The sequence below is a fragment of the Podarcis liolepis genome (genome assembly GCF_965112155.1).
Source record: "Podarcis liolepis genome assembly, chromosome: 10".
Taxonomy (NCBI): domain Eukaryota; kingdom Metazoa; phylum Chordata; class Lepidosauria; order Squamata; family Lacertidae; genus Podarcis; species Podarcis liolepis.
In genome coordinates this window covers 29,429,295-29,446,585 of record NC_139562.1, presented here as the reverse complement: position 1 = coordinate 29,446,585, position 17,291 = coordinate 29,429,295, and the positions used below count along the sequence as shown (strand labels likewise).

Below are 17,291 nucleotides of genomic sequence, written 5' to 3'. Positions count from 1 at the left end.
AAAAAGGACAGCATCTATGGATCACTTTTCAAAGTAGTGGACGGCTGTCTCAGTGTCCTCATGTGTGCTCTGTCTGTCAGCTATCCTGACACACCTCTCACAGAGTGGAAGTGGGTGCTCTCCACAGGCTTAGTTAAGATATCAAAAGAAGCTACGAAATCGGCCACCTCCCCCTGAAGGGACAAATGAACTAGAACTCCAGAGACATAAGAGATATTTCACTCATTTAATTAGATTTCTTAGTCCTTTTATATGAGCTCAGCTGTCTGCTATCCAAGTAAAAACTGCAGAGCCCTACAGAAAATTCCAAAATTCTTAGCTCATTCTCTCTCCCCACCCCCCGCTTGCCCACTTAACAGAAAGAACCAGGCGGTTGATGACGAGTTCAAGATGACTTTCAAGGTCTTTGGCCCATCTTTTTCAGAGTGCGATTCAGCTGAAAGAGACAGACATCTAATTACAAGGGAATTCTTGGAGGCAGGGTAGAAAACACACACACACACACACACACACACACACACACACACACACGGTACTATCTGAATTATGCATTTTTCTCTCAAGGATTTGGGCACCATGCAAGAATGCCAAGTGCAGACATGGGGGAAATTAAACCACTTAGACCCTACCAAGATGAGGTCAGAACACAGAAGAGTTGAACATCAAATAGAAGTTTGCATAACTGCCTAAGTTGCAAAGGACTGCAAGGATATTGAGTAATTTAGAATTTAGTAACAGGCAGCAAAAGGCTCCCCTAAGCTAACTTGTGGCCCTCCAGTGCTGTTGGACTTTTAATTCCCATCAGCCCAAGCCGACAGACAGGGATAATCAGAGTTATAATCCAAAAATGTGGAGGGCCACAGGCTCCCCACCCCTACCCATATGCCCAGTCTTAAACAAAATCAAGCCCTGTCCATGTTCTTGCAGCTGGGAAGCAGCCAGCCAGACTGAAGTAGGCTGCATAAAACCTGTATCCAGAATCTTCCTTCAATGTATTTTTGCTTTCTTGGACTGCATTTTAGAATGCCGAATACCACTCTACTACTATCTCTGCCTCTCCGACATTCTGTGCTACATATTCCCAGTTCTTTCCCTAATCCCTAACCTAGCAATCTTAAAAAACTCAACCCTTAACTTACTGCTCACCTGCAAATCTTGTATTTATCCTTACTCTTACATCTTTAAGTCATGCACAGTACAGCAGATGATGCCCATCTGTTACCAAGAAGGGCACTCTTCCACCTGTGGTGCTGTGCTCAGTGCTTTTGGTTAACCCAGCTCAAAGTGGCACTCTCCATGTGAGTCAAAACAACACAATGGCTATTTCCCCTTCATAGAGCTTTCATCACCAGGAGTCCCACCCAAGGGAATGAATAATAATAATTTAATTATGAATAATAAAAATTATTATTATTCATTCCCTCGGGTGGGACTCCTGGTGATGCAGCGCCCTCTGTGGTAGAGCTCGAACAACTACACTATGTTCCCCCTTGCAAGCAGCAGGAGACAGATGAGGGTAGGTGACATTGGGAGAACTCCTTCCACTCACAGATAGATGGCACTGCTGCCATCTACGTTTTCATTTCTGGCATTCATAGCAATGCTGTTTAGATTTCACTCTCTCCTGCACAGAGAGAGACACACAGATACAGCTCTTCCTCAAACCCTTGCTGAAAGCATGCAGATAGGTCACCCCATCAAATTTTGCAAATGGTAACAATAGTATATTTCGCCTGCTCTGTCAGCAAGTAGCTTACCTCTTCAAACTTATGGATCTGGCGGATGAAGAAATCCCCATAGCGGCGAGCAACCTTTGTGTCTGCGATGTGGATCATGTCCTGCCAGGAGATAGGCAACAGTAAGGAACAGCTCAGGGGTGCTAACAGGCAACAGCTCTGTATGAAGTTCACTCTAGCCTGGAACTAGGGATATTTTTTCAGATAGGCTTCTTCATTCCTGAAGGAGTGAGGCCAACATTAACGTCTTCTTGGTGCCAGGTAAGATCTACATCTTTTCCCAGGCATTTGAAATAATCTGAATACTTGGCTATCTTGGTCCATAAACACTGTGATGTTTATATTTTGCTGATGCATTATTAATTCCAAGCGGCTATCAATGATTTGTTTCTATATATCCCCACTTTCTGCAAGTTGCCTACAGACTGTTTTATGATGCCACAAATAAACATAATACTACTCCATACTTATAAAGAAGAAAAGGATGAGCCTGTCAGGTAGTAAGACAGGGTGCTTCAACCAATGCTTTCTCCGCTGAAGACTGTCCTTGTATTCACCCCTCTCCCTAGGAAACATTATATATATATATATATATATATATATGCAGGTTTTGGTGTCTTCGGGTGTCTTCCCGTGTAAGAGTTGGGGTGTCTAGGCGACGTTTCGACGAGGTCTCACTCGTCATCTTCAGGCTGGTGCTTTCGGCTTCTTGTTACTGGAACAGAGCAGGATCTCAGTGTTTGAGTTCCTATAAATACTGTTGAGGAGGTGTGGTGTATAGCCTCCAACGTTCTGGGCAGAGAGGAAGTTCCCAGGTTAGTGTGCCTTTTCTTCTTTTGTTCCTTAATTACTTGAGGGATATCTTGAGTGATTTCTTGAGTGATATTCTGAGTACCACTTAGGTGGGTCATTAGGTGTGGATTAGTTGCTAAAGCTTTCGTGTCTTGATCTCTTGAGCTTGTGAAGAGTTTTTCTGAGAAGATGGCTGTTCTGCACTTAGTTGTGCTCTGGCTTGGCTTCGTGTATAGGGGCGAGCTGTGGTTTTGTGCCCTGTGCCAGCCAGATCTGTGTAGGGATTGCAGGGGGGTGCAGCATCCGGAGGTGCCACTATGGTTTGGCTACTGGATGGTGTCTGTAATTTATCTGTGGAGAGGGTCTGGGTTTGGGTCTGGTGTGGTTGATTGGCACCTCCGGATGCTGCACCCCCCTGCAATCCCTACACAGATCTGGCTGGCACAGGGCACAAAACCACAGCTCGCCCCTATACACGAAGCCAAGCCAGAGCACAACTAAGTGCAGAACAGCCATCTTCTCAGAAAAACTCTTCACAAGCTCAAGAGGTCAAGACACGAAAGCTTTAGCAACTAATCCACACCTAATGACCCACCTAAGTGGTACTCAGAATATCACTCAAGAAATCACTCAAGATATCCCTCAAGTAATTAAGGAACAAAAGAAGAAAAGGCACACTAACCTGGGAACTTCCTCTCTGCCCAGAACGTTGGAGGCTATACACCACACCTCCTCAACAGTATTTATAGGAACTCAAACACTGAGATCCTGCTCTGTTCCAGTAACAAGAAGCCGAAAGCACCAGCCTGAAGATGACGAGTGAGACCTCGTCGAAACGTCGCCTAGACACCCCAACTCTTACACGGGAAGACACCCGAAGACACCAAAACCTGCATTCCTGTACCCGTGAAAATCTACGAAAGTATATATATATATATATATATATATATATATATATATTACACATACACATGCAACTTCATCCAAGCAGATGAGAATGGGAATTGATTTGATGATGATGTATATCAGGTATCAGGATATAGCCCTCCAGATGTTCATGGGAGCTAGAAGTTGAACAACATCTGGAGAGCCACAGGGTTCCCATCCCTGGTGTATAATCACTAATGTATATGCCTTTAATCTGATGTATTTGCAGCAGATAAACTGATGGAGAAAACTGGGTGAGTAAGGGTAGTTCTAAAGGTGAGAGTGAATGGAACTCTTTGGGACAAGATTCATAGCTTTGTCCCTTTTAGAATGAAATGGGGGGGGGGGCGCTGATAGTACTGGGAAACAAAGTACCTCCTATGGTAGGTGGCACTATGAATTTTTAAAAAGCATGCATCTATTCTTGGGAAAGCCTCTAACCTCTGCCTTTCCCAGCTTAAAACTCATTTTCATTCCAGGAACTCTGCAGTGAGGAGCTCATTTCTAGCAGGTACCTCTGGCTGCCTGGAGAAGGGCGCTCTAGGAACTCTGCAATAAGCTGCTTTCCAACAAGTTAGACCACTAGTTCATCTAGCTCTGTCTTGCCTACTCTTAGTGGCAGTGAACCCAGGCTTTCAGACAAGAGCTTTTCTCAGCCCTACCTGGAGACCCCCAAGATGGAACAAGAGCCCTTTCGCACGCAAGGCAGATGCTCTACCACTGAGTTATGGTCCTTCCCCACGTCACCTATGCAATCTGACCAACCCGGAAAGCTTCTCGTAAGGGATGGAGAGAGGTGAACAGACAGGCGGGAATGGACAGACCTTGTCAATGTAGAAGTCCACCTCGGAAGCAGACTGGAACTCGCCATCCAGGGCAGAGATGCCGCTGGTCCAGACCAGGTTCTTCATTTTGTGTTTGAAGACGAGCAACTGGATACGGAACTCCTGCTCTGTCAGGTCCAGGAAGCCGGCTAGCTTGGCAACCGGCATAGTGGTGTAGAGCTTCAGGAAGCTGCGGATGGTAGAAAGCTGGGCCTGCTGCTGGACCTCATCGGCAAAGACCTTCAGCTGCTGCAGGAAAGGCTCCTTGTGGTAGTTGGGGTGAACGTTGTCATAGTTGGGGACCACAGGGGAGAGGAATTTGGGGCAGGCGTAGCTGAAGAGCTCTTCGTACACCTGAGGGTCGCCTTTCTGCATGCGCAGCATCTTGTCCCCGTATTTCTCTCGGAGCTGCAGGTGGATGCTTTCGTCGATGCGCATAGGGTACATGGTGAGCGCAATGGCCAGCAGGGCGTGCATCTGCTCGTTTTGTTTGTTGATCTGCGACACAAAGAAAGCTCGATAGAAACACTCCGCTCTGTATTTTCAAATTTCCACGTAAGGACTCGTGCAGCGCAGTGGCCAAAAGTCTGAGTGACAGAAGCCTCCAGTCAAATCTCACCTCTGCTTTGAGTTGACAGGTAACTTTCATGGAGATCAAAACAGAATAGACAGGCACACAGCCTGAACTGCCAGGATTAAACTGGAAGCTGCCACTGGCCATTTCGCTACACGGATTCAGGCAACGGAGTCACTCTTACCCTGCATTTCCATAGTAAGGCCTATGTGCCCTTGCACTGGTAACTGAAGAGTGACGACTTCAGAAATGCCAATTAGGAGCGCTTTAGGATCATACTCTCTTGGTAGCCTTAGGTAAGCCACTGCTTAGAGATTTCTAGGTGTTATTAATGTTTTTAAAATGTTTTCAATATGTCTTATCTGCCATATATTTTAAGAAACTAAATTTTGCATGATTGTTCCCAAGATCCAAGTGCACATTTGCATTTATGTTTGGATACAATTGGATGCAGTTTTGAATCAATATGGCAGACCGAACCTTTCAAAACTGCACTGATTTTTTTTGGTTTCTTAGAATTTCTGAGCAGTGCTGGATATGAGGCTGCTAGTATAAAATACACAGAATAAAGTGTATTATTTTGCAAATTTGTTATTCCTCTCTTCCCCAGGATAGAAATGTAATAAATCAATCTTTTGAGTCTCTTCCTCCCAGCTGCAGAACAGGAATAATGATACTGATCTACAGGGCTGTTGTAAAAATTACTGAGATAATGTACATGAAACATTTTCTACAAGTATTACTATGTGAACCTAAGCAAATATAATGGTGCATTATTATATAAGACAAGCATGTTACTAACCCACAGGGAGAAGCCTAGAAATATGTTGTCCGAGGGGGGGGGGATGTCAAGAAAGCTTCCTCCAGCTATTTCCCACCTATTCTTACTCTCTATTACTTCCCCTCCTCACCCTTCAGTTCCCCACACAAAACAAATGTAACTGAACTGGGCTTTAAAGTAGATACATGCAATTTTGGTAAACAAGTTTAATTTGTACAGGTTATTCTGGACAGAGAACCTGGAGTACCTACGGATATGATAATAGCATTCCAAACAGACTCTTCCCACTACAATGGGACAGGTAATAACCAGAAGCGGAATGGCCTGTGTTGAGTGTTGCCCCCTGACTCCTGAAAGATTTAATCAGCTGCATTCTGGAGGAGTTTGGCAGAAGATGTGAGTCCTGCAGGTAGTATAAAATCTTCTAAAATACTATAGAATGAAGCAGCAAGAGTGTGCGTAAAGCAGTGAGGTTTAAGGCCACTGTACTCACACATTGCTAGCTGACTGAAACACTGCAAAAAAGCCTGAGTGGGGCAATTACACCCAAAGATTCATCATTCGTGATACCCTATACTGACTTACTGGTTTTAGGGATCCAGAGAACAAACTCAATAAAGAGAGCAACAGTTCTGGCAGATCATTTTGGCAGATCACAATGATGAAGCTGTTTCAAAATTGGCTCCTACTATTGCAAGTAGGATTAATACAGTGAAGGGGTGGGGGGGGTGGATACACACACAGAGAGAACATCACAGCTGGTATTAATGGCAAGAGAAAGTGTGTGAGCAATGTAACAAGAGACAAGGTCAGATTAGCAGAAGAAAGCCTTGAAGGTGAAGACTAATTTTGATGTATTTGGGGCAGACAGCAAGGAGCCAGGGAGAAACTGGCTCCTGAAAAATTTAATCTGTTGCCTTCTGGATGAAGATATAGGTCCCAGGAAGGCCAGTAAGTCTGTGGCCAAATCAGGCTTAACCACAGGTAATATAAAATGGTGTTTTTTTTATAAAAAAAAGGGGGGGGAGAAAACTTGATAATCTGGTTAGAACACGAGGCTAGAAAGAATAAAGCAGTGATTTTGGTGTAGTCCAATTAAATACAATGGGAGTTACTTCTGGGTAGACAATGCATTAAATTACTCTGGACGTAGAGGAGCATGGTTTGTTTTACATGTAGTGCTAAGACATAGTTTATTTAGCCTAACTATGGTTGTCTGAATGTGCAAACCCAGCCCAGCAGACTAAGCAAGGCTTATTTTCTGCCAACAAACCATGATGCAAAGTCCTAGTTCATGGGTAGGCAAACTAAGGCCCGGGGGCCGGATCCAGCCCAATCGCCTTCTAAATCCGGCCTGTGGATGGTTTGGGAATCAGCATGTTTATACATGAGTAGAATGTGCCCTTTTATTTAAAATGCATCTCTGGGTTACTTGTGGGGCATAGGAATTCGTTCATATTTTTCTTCAAATTATAGTCTGGCCCCCCACAAGGTCTGAGGGACAGTGGACTGGCCCCCTGCTGAAAAAGTTTGCTGACCCCTGACCGTTAAGTCCAGTGATGGTCGACACTGGGGTTGCAGAGCTCATCTCACTTTACTGGCCGAGGGAGCCAGCATTTGTCTGCAGACAGCTTCCGGGTCATGTGGCCAGCATGACTAAGTTGCTTCTGGCGAACCAGAGCAGCACACGGAAACGCGTTTACCTTCCCGCAGGAGCAGTACCTGTTTATCTACTTGCACATTGACGTGCTTTCGAACTGCTAGGTTGGCAGGAGCAGGGACTGAGCAACGGGAGCTCACCCTGTTGTGGGGATTTGAACCGCCAACCTTCTGATCAGCAAGCCCTAGGCTCTGTGGTTTAGACCACAGCGCCACCCGGCGCCACCTCACCAGCTTACCATGCTACAAAAGTCAAGGGCAGCTGGAAAACAAGCCATACTTTAGAGAAACAAGTCATGACTTGTCTGCCTGTTTGTGAGACAACTTGTGGTTAATTGGACAAATGGAAGTTCAAACAAATAATAGTTTAGCATTGTGTACAAATTTGGTCCATGCCTGGGAGGAAATAATCAAAAGCATCAAGAAAAGGCGCTCAGAACAGAAGGAACAAGCAACTGTTTACCATGTGGCTTCAGGGCACCTTACCATCTCATACTTGTAGGTTGTCCTCTGGAACATGCTCTTGGTCCTCTGAATATACAGGAGGATATTTGCAAAGACACGGATGGCATCTTGGTAGCGTCGCATCATGAGGTATGCAAAGCCGACGTAATAATAGGTCGTGACCTGGCACTCTGGCACACGTGAATACATACTCTGGGAAGGGAAAAGATTCAAGTGAGATGCCTGGAAAAAATAATTTTCAATCACTACTGAGGACAGCTTTCTTCCAAAGGATATGGTGCAGGAATTCTGCTCAAGTTCTTTATGTTAGAAAGGGGATCAGTGGTAGTCCTGAAGTGGTACAACAGTGCAGCTCCGTGCTATCTTTTTAAACCAGGCTTGGGGCTTAATATATTATTTATTCCAGTTTTACACTGGGCATGACTGTTGCCTTTCTAATAGGTGTAACATTTTATTTGATTTACTAACAAACCTGAGCAAAATTTACAATTTATTTATTTTTCAGCATGAAAAAGGGGAATGGGGTGTGCCTATTTTCCTGCAGATGTACAAACATTTACACTTGACACTTCCTCAGTGCTAAGATCCCATGTTGTGTTCTCAATTCACTGTACTTGGTCACAATGGCTGACAATGCAATTAACACTTTGATAGATTTATCTGCTTTTATTGAGACCAGTATGTTTGTGTGTACACAACATGCATGCTTTATTTAGAACCAGATGCTCAATGATGATTGTATATATATGAATGAGAGAGAAACATGGCATTTGGGAAAGGGTACTAGAGAGAGAGCAGGTAATTCCTGATCTGGAAAACAGAAGTGGCAACATAGAGAAATGGGCAGGTCATATTTGTAGCTTGCCTTCTCAGAAACATGCTCTTGGGCCTCTGAATGATATTGGAGAAGTACAGAAATAGCATCATGGTGCAAAGGATACAACAAGCAAGATAACAGGACACCTAGCATTTGGGTACTTCAGAATATTAACTCAGGGAATTAAAGAAAATGACAAAACAGATGCTTTGAAGGAGATTCTTTGCATATTTTCAAATATACACCTCTAATTTGGAGAGCAAAAAAGGTTTTTTTCAGAAGAGCTGGATTCTCAAACCCCAAAACTTTGACTGTGCATGGAACTGAAAATGAAGGATTATTCACAGTACCCTCCATTTACACAAAATGGCTGTACACACAGCACTTAAATGGGGCAGCAGAGATTTATATTTGACACACATGACAGCATAGGAGAGAAGAGCATTCAGAAATCATTAGGTGCACAAACCTCCTTGAAATCCAGAGGATTCCTCAACAACAAAAATGAGTGTAACACCCAAGAAGAGAAAAGGAATGTTCTATTTTAATGCTCTAGCATCTGGCAGGATTTGAGTCCTGTGCTCAGTTACCTTCTTGTTAAGTTCAATGTTCTCCAGAACCTTGATGGCTTGATAGTAATCTCCAAGGAGTGAATGGAGGCGCAGCAAGCCCACAAGACTGAAATAGCCCAACATCTTATAGAGAGAATGGCGGCCATACTCTCCAGCTACACTCTCAGGGTCACCTACGGGAGGAAAATAGTATTTGCATATTTAATAGGAATTTGAAAGTACCACTAGGCATTCTATAGCAGGACAGGAGTGAAGAGACCAAATGCAACTTTCAACATGTTGTTTTATAATCAGCTTGATCAAACTTTCCATACAGAAATAGTTTATTTGGATTCATCTATGGTAGTAGAGGCTAGATCAAGAACTGAAAGTGTTTTAAGAACCTTTACAGGAGTTTGAGAATTTACTAGTTCCACTGAGACATTAGAAGAATCAGATCCTCCTGTCTGAACAAACATCCCTATTGTGCACATTAATCTATCCGAAATAAGCACCATCCTCTGGTTTTGTACTTACAGTCACAACTACATCAGTGTACACAAATCGAGTAAAAAAAGATCAATTTCAACATATATAAAAATGTAAGAGTAAGGAACAAAGAGCCTGATCTATTTTTATTCAGAAATAAAACCAATGATTTCAACTGGGATTACTTTCAAGTAAGTATGCAAGCATAATGTCAGGAGTGGGAAACCGGTGGGCTTCCAGATGTTGATGGACTAAAAATCCCATCATCCTTGATCACTGACCATATAGACAAGGGTGGATAGAACCAGAGTCCCACAGCATCTGGAGGGCCACAGCTTCCCCACCTTGAATTACAACCTAAGGCTGCCGCCCCAACCCCACTTACTTGGAAGTAAACCCCATTAAATTCAACTTCTTCTGAGAAGACATGGTTAGGCACTCAGTAAGCTCACTGAACTCAGCAAGACTTACTTCTGGGTAAACCTGATGAAAACTGCACTATAAATGCACTGGAATGAAAATGATCCATATTATGCAATCTCAAGCATGCACTTTACCAATCCAACTGAAGTAATTTACCACTAGTAAATTGTTTTTATGAACTGTTGATTGTTTTATGTATATTTGTTTTTCATCTTATCATTTACAGTCTGCTGTTTTTGTTTTTTAAAAAAATGAGTATCTTATACTATTATGTAAACTGCTAAGACTCATGTTTGATTAAAAGACCTACAAAACAAAACAAATATATTCAAAATGCAGTTTCCTTCCTGGCTAATCTACACACTGGCTAAACCCAAGCATTAGATTTAAGACTATTTAGCTTCATGTAAATAAAGTGAGCAGGATAGAATTAGCTTAACAGGCTTGCGGATTAAACTGTACCTATCACACAGATAAGGAGAGCTATAGCTCAAAGCCTCTCAGTGATAGGATTCTGCAGAAAGAATACTAATAAAGGTATTGGAGGATAAAACCACAACAAATTATGTTACTTGTAGAAAACTACACACATACAGAGCTGGTTTTATACAAGAGAACTTACAGCCTCTACAGGTTTCCAATCAGGCAGGAACTCAGGGAATAAGGCTTTGTTTTATTATTTAATCTATTTATATGTTGCCTTTCCTTGATCATGGAAACCAACACATTGTGGTGAATGCATGGTTCTTCATGTGCCTTCACACCACAACCTGGAACCACTTCTATTCTCTCTAACATGCACCTTTGATTCCTTCTTACCTCCACTAGTGTAGACCTCTAGTTGCCGGTTGATGTTGGATTTGTCCACCAGGGAATGCAGCACATTGAGAACGCTGTGGACATTCCAGATCTTGGGGTTTGAACGCAAGAAATCAATTTCTTCATCTGACTTCTTGGCTGTCTTGCAGCGGTACTGACTGAAGGACTGGAACTGTGAAGGAATACAGAGAACAATGTTGGAGAAAACTGGGTCATTATTTATGTTCACCTCCAATAGTTTGTGCATAGAGAAAGAACACAAATCCCAAACTTAAAGCTACTGCACCTGATAGATGAATTCATCTATGATATCCCAGAGCCACTGGTTGGGCAGTTCCAGGGGAGCTGGTCCATCTGCATCTAGAGAAGAACATTCACAAAGAATTTATAGTGCTTCAGAGACTGAAAGAGCAATCAAACCCCCTTGATGTTGTCTGCTGGAGGGAGCAACCTGCATGCACAGAGAGACTGGCAGATGAAAAGCTACCGTTGGTGGTATTCCCACAAGTGATAGAAAGAATAGTGCTTCACGACAGGGCATTCTGGGTTGGAGCAGAGCTGGCTATGGATCCACAGCTGCTCTGTTCCCCCAAGAGGGGCCCAATTTAGGTCCTTAGCTGTACCTGACTTGAGGTAACATAGCTAATTGCCCCCATTGCTTTCAGTATGTGTGAGTGGGTGAGGGGGATTAAACATAAAAGTATCTGCTGGACAGAAAAGTTCAGCTAAACAGCCACCGACATTGTTTTGTGCATGGGTAGGATAGCATTCTAGGTTGATTAAACCCACCCCGGTATATAAATTATCCTTGTTTTCTCTTTCACAATAAAAGAAAGAAGTTACATATACAGATCCCAGGAACTCACTGAGAATATAGTTGAATAGATTGCAGTAGTTGTAATATGACTCAAATCTCTGTTCCAAAGATGGACCACCCTGTAATTAAAAAAAGAATCAGAGTTGAGATGGTATATAGCTTAGGAGTTTAATTTTCTGGGCTTCAAATACTAGCTGAGCATCTCAGCTAATGATAAGCCCAAGTCAAGACAACCCAGGGATTCAAGGTGGATAAGCAACTGAATAAGTCAATTCACTTTCCATCACAGTACTTACACTGACTTTAGCATAGATGTGTCTATAATACAGCTCCTTGTACAAAATCAGGAAGACAGCATCTTCAAGAAAAAATAGATATATTATCTTATTTAAAATATTTGCATCCTATTTTTTCACCCAAATAATTGATTCAATTTCAAACAACTTTTGCCAACCCGCTGCTCACCAACCTGGCTGGGGCTGATGGCAGGAGGGTCCCATTGGGGGAAAAGGTGATAATAATGATAACGTTAGTTACAACAACAACAAAAAATCCAAAATATTTGGAGGACTCCAAGTTGGTGAAGGCTGATACAGAACAACCAAACAAGATCAAAACCACATCTAGATGCATAAACCTTTCCAATCAACAGCAGTAATAAGACAGAAAAGGTGCAGTAGGAACGTAACAGAATAAAGCTTGGGGAAATAAAGTATGATGAAAAAGAGAGGAAAGTGTTTCTCTCAAAATTACCATCAATTAAAAACTCTCTTCTCTGCGCTCGGACATTTATGAAAGAAGTAGGAATCTGCAAAACTAAAGGATCTAGACATAATCTAAAGGCTCCTTTGTGACCAAGCAGAAACAAGTTTCTTAGAACCCACACAATGGTGGTCGTAAGTATCTAGATTACATAGTGCAGATGCCTTTGGTTTCTTTTCCTGCCACCTTCCCAATCTAGCTTTTTTCAGTTAAATTAATGCAGTTGAATTAATTGTCGGCCAATCGGCCATTACAATACAGAATAACCGTATCACAGGTGTCAAAGACAACTAAGCATTTCCAAGCATAAGTGGGAGCCCAGGTGAAAATGCAGCACAGAGTAAAGCTTGCTTCCGCTCACTGTAAATTCCCAAACTGTCATGGTTCCATTTCTATTTATTTTTAATAATAGGTTAACTGTTCCAATGTATGACAAAGGCCACAATGAGTCTTTACCTTAAGGAAGTGATAAGAGAACCTGCAGCCCTCCAGAGCTCCATCAGTTCTGGAGGGCCGCAAGCTCCCCATTACTTTTCCTTATTAAGCTGACCAAGGGAAATGAAAATACTTACCATTTCCAACCTGCGGTGCAATAGCCTCTGCCTCCGGCCATGGTGTGTTTTTAAAGAATCTTTCTGTCAGTTTGGTCCAACTGCAACACACAGAAATGTTTAGTAAATCAAGTGCTTCACTCATTAGTACTAAAGAAACCAAGACATTTCATGGTCAATAGTCATTAAGTCATTGCTGCTGCAACTTGCATTGCTTTTTCCAATTTTTTAAATCAAGCATATGTAAATATGGATTACTGATTTGCTGTGAGAAAGAAATCTACCATCTATAGACAGCAATAGCAAGACTTTTCATTTACACATGTCTGTTGGTGAGACCTGAAGGACCCCCTTCAGAATGGAATGAAAAAAAGTCGTCTTCTGTAAGGACTATAAGCTCTGCAGCACAGAAACCCCCAGGTTCAACCCCAAGCATCTCTGCTAAAAAAGATCCTCAATATTATGGCTTAGAAAACAACCTGCCAGAGATTTTGGACAGCCACTACCTGAGATGTTTTGCCAAAATAAACAGAACTAGGCTAGTTGCATGATTGGACCAACAATATAAACCAACTTCCTACACAAACCTCAGCTAACTTCCCAGAATTTATAAACAAGGCAACTGCTGCGCACTTTGAATTATTCATTCTCTTACAAGTGTTGATGTGAGGGACTCGATGAAACCACAAGACGTTTATATTTGCAAACTTCACACTTCCCTGAGAAAACCGAATCTTACCTGTTTTCATAGATGTCTTGGATCTCATAAACCTTCTGATCAATAACATCACTAGATACACGACTGGCCTGAAGCTCATACACTTTCTGGTCAATCAAGTCGGACACAGTCTTATGAAAGTACTGGATAAAGTTTTTTATCACCTCAGGAATCACTTGATAGGTTTGCTGCTCATACTGTCTTTCATAGGCAAGATCCTGTTTTGGATCTCCTGTGAGACAGAAGAGATGAAAGAATATTAAAACAGAACAGGAAGATGTAGAACAAGGTGGCATTCCAGATGTTGTTGAACTCAAAGTCCCATAATCTATGCCAATCGTCATGCTAGCTGGACGGAAATTGGAGTCCAACAACACATGGAGGGCTACAGTTTCCCCACTTTTGATGTGGATTAATAGGAAAAAGTTTGCACTCCAGCCTTCAAAAGCACTTGGCACTTAGAACCCCACTTCCCTTCATAATTTCTTTACATGCTTAATTTCCAAACATCCATACACATTACGTAAAATAATACTGGAACCCAGGAACAGCAAGATCGTTTTAATCTAAGAAATACAAATAACCATCATGTTTACTAAAAAGAAAAGTTTTAGGTCTTTACCTAAATTTAGGTCTTTACCAAATTTAGACATTAAATTTGGTAAATAGATATAATTCAAGTTAATCCCCCTCATACCAAATAAAATACAAGAATATAAAATCAGTAACAGTTTAATAGTTACTTTGCTCTGTCAAGATTTTCCTATTAATTAGTACTAATGGAAGGAGACAACACTGAGGGTAGCAAAGTAGCAGGAAGAAGGACCCTCATCAAGAACCTCAGGTATGGGGAATTTATGGTGCTCCAGATGATGGATTACAATTTCCGTCAGGAATAATACAAATTTTAATCAGAAAAGTACCTTATCTAATCTTCAAGGGTTGTCAGATTCAACACAGGAAAAAGTTTGGTTCTTTTAATAGTGGCCCAAAACAGAAAATTCCAAACAATGTTGTAGAATTCTGATGCAGCACTTGCTGCTGGTAAAATTCTCTTAGCAACTTTTGTACAGCAACCCCTTTTTTATTAAATATCAGCTCTGGCCTGTGCATATCCCACAATGTCCCGGCCTAATGTACCATGAAAACATCTTGTGTAGCACATCCACTTTGTCAGCATGTACTGGGAGTGGGCAAGGTCCATGTGTCTTCTTGGTACTCCAGGTCTAGAGGGGAGCCTCATTCCATAAGGACACTTTTTTCAAAAGCGGCACCCTGTTTGCGGACTGCCCTCCTGTTACAAGTACATTTCCATTTTGGCACCAAGTGAAGACATGTATCTGTCTACTCAGGCTTTGTAGATTTTTAAGGAAGGAGTGGGTGGTGGGTTAACCGTCTCTGCTTATTTGTTTCTAGCCTAGTGTTTCCTGGTGTTTAAAAAAATCCCAGCTTTTGGTTGTTGTACTACAGCCTGAGATGAGAGAGTAACAAAAACATTCTAAAAAGTTTGGGGGGGTTAACCCCAAAAGATCTTACAATTTAGCAACGGTACTGATGAAGAGCAGACCACCATATTTTTAACAAATAAAATAAGAACAAAATAACTCACCTGTGTGCATATCATACTCCCCTGGATAAGTATAGGGATCATATGAGCCCTGAAAACAGAGAGAGACCAGAATATCAACACACCTGACCAGTGTCAGATTTACGTATAAGCTAAACAGGCTATAGCTTGGGGCCTCACTCTCTCGGGGGGGGGGGGGGCCAAAAAACTTAAAAAGGGGAAAAAACCTGGATGTACATTTCCAAAATATAAGATAAAATCAAATCAAATAAAACCTACATACAGCAACAGTGTTTTGTGTTGTGTATGGACCTATTAGGTCCATAAATTACCATATAGCATACAGTGGTACCTTAGGTTAAGTACTTAATTCGTTCCGGAGGTCCATATTTAACCTGAAACTGTTCTTAACCTGAAGCACCACTTTAGCTAATGGGGCCTCCTGCTGCCGCCGGATCACAATTTCTGTTCTCAACCTGAAGCAAAGTTCTTAACCTGAAGCACTATTTCTGGGTTAGCGGAGTCTAACCTGAAGCGTATGTAACCTGAAGCATATGTAACCCGAGGTACCACTGTATATTCAACACAAAAAAGAGCGACAATTTGTTGTTGACAAAGGACAGCCGGACATATAAAGGGCCCCATTACCTTCAGTAGCCTGGGGCCTCATCAAACCTAAATCCAGCCCTGCACCCGACACACCCATAAGATGCTTTGCCCTTTCCCTACTCAGATGCGGACTGCCAGCTAACCAGAACGCGACACACACGGCCTCGCCTTCCTTGGGCTGCTCGGCCGCCCGACAAAAACCGCCCTCGCCGCCTCCCAAGGCCAGCAGGGCTGTCCTCGCACCCCCAAGACCGGCCAGGCGAGTTATTTCCACCCGCCGACCAAGACCCCGGGTGGGGAGTGAGCAGGCGAGGCCGGTACCTCTTCGTAATCCTCCGCCGGGTAGGACATGGCGAAGCTTTCGGAGCGAAGGCGAGAGGAGCGCACACCGTCAGGGAAGGAGCGTTGCGGCAAAGAAAGCGCTCCGGTCAGCAACCCTTCCGGTGCCGACCGTCGGCGGAAGTACTCCGGGTGTTCGCTGAATATTGGCTATGGGAGGAACGGAAACGCAAGAAGCGGTTCCTTTTAAGCGCGGTTTAACGCGGGTTGTTGTGGCGCAGCACGACTGAGGATGAGCCCCGCTGGCGCATATTTGGCACGGGAGGGGTTAAAAGAATGAGGAGAGTGCTGTTAGAAAAGAGCGAAAGGCGCATTTAGCGCGGTATCCTATTCCCACTGGCCACCAGCCAGATCGAGGAAGCCTGGTGAGAAACATCTCGTTTCTCACAAGGTATCAGATGTAATAAACAAAAAATCTACAGTTATTCCTTTATGGGGGACACAAGAGCCCTTATAGAGTCCTTTGTAGGTTGTCCATCGGTCGGAGGAAAAAACAAGTGGCCAACCAGAGAATATTGAGAAGCAAAGCAGGTAGTAAGCCTGATCTTTATTGATCTGTTGTAACTCACCACACGCAGGAGGGAGGAGGAACCTAGAACAATGGCACGCAAGGCCTTATTTAGACATTTTAAATTCCCTGCCCTGGAGCTCAAGACCACCCCTCCATACATCACAGAAGGGGTGTAACCCAAGACCACCCCCCACAAACCTACATCACAGAAAAGGTGGTTAAAACAGAAATTTGAATGCTGTTTTTCCTGTTTGCCAGGTTATCTGATTGCCTTTCCTGATAGTCTGTCACCCATTAAAATACTGATTACTCAATACCTGAGACAATGGGAAGGCTCCCTGACCCCCCTCCCTCCTTGCAGGGAAAACATTTGGTCAGTTTGGGAATCAAAATGGTTTCAGGTCGGACTTCCTGTGCTGATCTATGTACGTGCTTGGTTGGTACACGTATGAACATTTAGCATATATCTAAGACCTCAAAATTCCTATCACAGTATGAAATAAACTTGACAAGAATATCACTTCTCCCACCCCCTGATGGCGTTTTAAAATACATCATGG

The 17,291-nt window shown here is 42.9% G+C and overlaps 1 protein-coding gene across 1 annotated transcript; it reads right to left on the bottom strand.

Moving 5' to 3' along the window:
• Positions 1-212: 212 nt before the first annotated feature.
• On the bottom strand, positions 213-16,342 carry EIF3L (eukaryotic translation initiation factor 3 subunit L). Its single transcript, XM_083462339.1, has 13 exons — positions 16,203-16,342; positions 15,315-15,363; positions 13,727-13,937; positions 13,009-13,088; positions 11,971-12,032; positions 11,724-11,793; positions 11,144-11,217; positions 10,858-11,029; positions 9,166-9,320; positions 7,780-7,950; positions 4,280-4,777; positions 1,758-1,838; positions 213-436 (listed from the first exon to the last, which is right to left on the bottom strand). Exons 1-13 carry the CDS (start codon positions 16,230-16,232, stop codon positions 398-400), a joined length of 1,692 nt encoding a protein of 563 aa, XP_083318465.1. The 5' UTR covers positions 16,233-16,342; the 3' UTR covers positions 213-397.
• Positions 16,343-17,291: the final 949 nt, after the last annotated feature.

Bases quoted from the DNA above. Each gene is read 5' to 3' on its own strand.
- EIF3L (XM_083462339.1), bottom strand. From the start codon at position 16,232: ATGTCCTACCCGGCGGAGGATTACGAAGAG. The intron at 13,938-15,314 runs GTGAGTTATTTT...TCTGTCTCACAG, and splicing joins GGAGTATGATATGCACACAG to GAGATCCAAAACAGGATCTT. The intron at 4,778-7,779 runs GTAAGGTGCCCT...TTTGTGTCGCAG, and splicing joins CAACCTACAAGTATGAGATG to ATCAACAAACAAAACGAGCA.